The sequence below is a fragment of the Tigriopus californicus genome, unplaced genomic scaffold (assembly GCF_007210705.1).
Source record: "Tigriopus californicus strain San Diego unplaced genomic scaffold, Tcal_SD_v2.1 Contig556, whole genome shotgun sequence".
Classification (NCBI taxonomy): domain Eukaryota; kingdom Metazoa; phylum Arthropoda; class Copepoda; order Harpacticoida; family Harpacticidae; genus Tigriopus; species Tigriopus californicus.
This window is the reverse complement of record NW_026738906.1, coordinates 140-791: the sequence shown is the minus strand read 5'-3', so window position 1 is coordinate 791 and position 652 is coordinate 140. Positions and strand designations below refer to the sequence as shown.

At 46.2% G+C, this 652-nt stretch overlaps 1 protein-coding gene across 1 annotated transcript; it reads right to left on the bottom strand.

Annotated features, from left to right (window-relative positions):
* Positions 1-4: 4 nt before the first annotated feature.
* On the bottom strand, positions 5-633 carry LOC131892579 (metallo-beta-lactamase domain-containing protein 1-like; the record flags this gene model as incomplete). The annotated part of the gene is made up of 1 exon (XM_059242380.1): positions 5-633. A coding segment is annotated over exon 1 (569 nt), but the record flags the coding sequence as incomplete, so codon positions are not given.
* Positions 634-652: the final 19 nt, after the last annotated feature.

Here is a 652-nt window from a genome sequence, read left to right as displayed (position 1 = left end):
AGGCCCATGTCCAGGGACTATTTGATCGGCCAGGGCCAATATTGCTGCCCGGTTTTGGCGTTGTTTGCTCACGTTCTCTGATCCAGCTTCAATCCATACCTGATCATCAAGTAGATCCTCTTCTTTTTCGAACAAGTCCCCAACAATAGCGATAGTGCCGAGACGAGTGTCTGTCACGATAACACTCACACTGTCCAAAGTATGACCTGGAGTGGCTTTCACAAACACACCTGGACTGAGTGTAAATGAACTCGCATCGAAATCGTGTTCAAAATATTTGTCTTTATGGGACATAGAGTGACCCACGATGTGGGTAGCCTTCAAGAACAGATTGTTGTTGCCCACGTGGTCGGAATGACCGTGAGTACTAACCACAAAATCGATGTCGTCCTGTGACAAGCAGTGATGCTGCGATAAGCTCTCCTTGATCTTGGGACCATCCCATGGTGTCATGGAATCAACCAATATTCGAACCTCGCCCGTTTTAATAAGAACACATGAACAATTGGCGGACATGGACCCATCGGGATTCTGGGTGGAATAGCCCTCGAATAAAACATGAACCTCGTTCATTCTCCATTAGGTGTTTGTTATCTAAGGACACATATCTGCAATGATAACACGGATTTATTCGATTGTGCGCCGAAGGTAA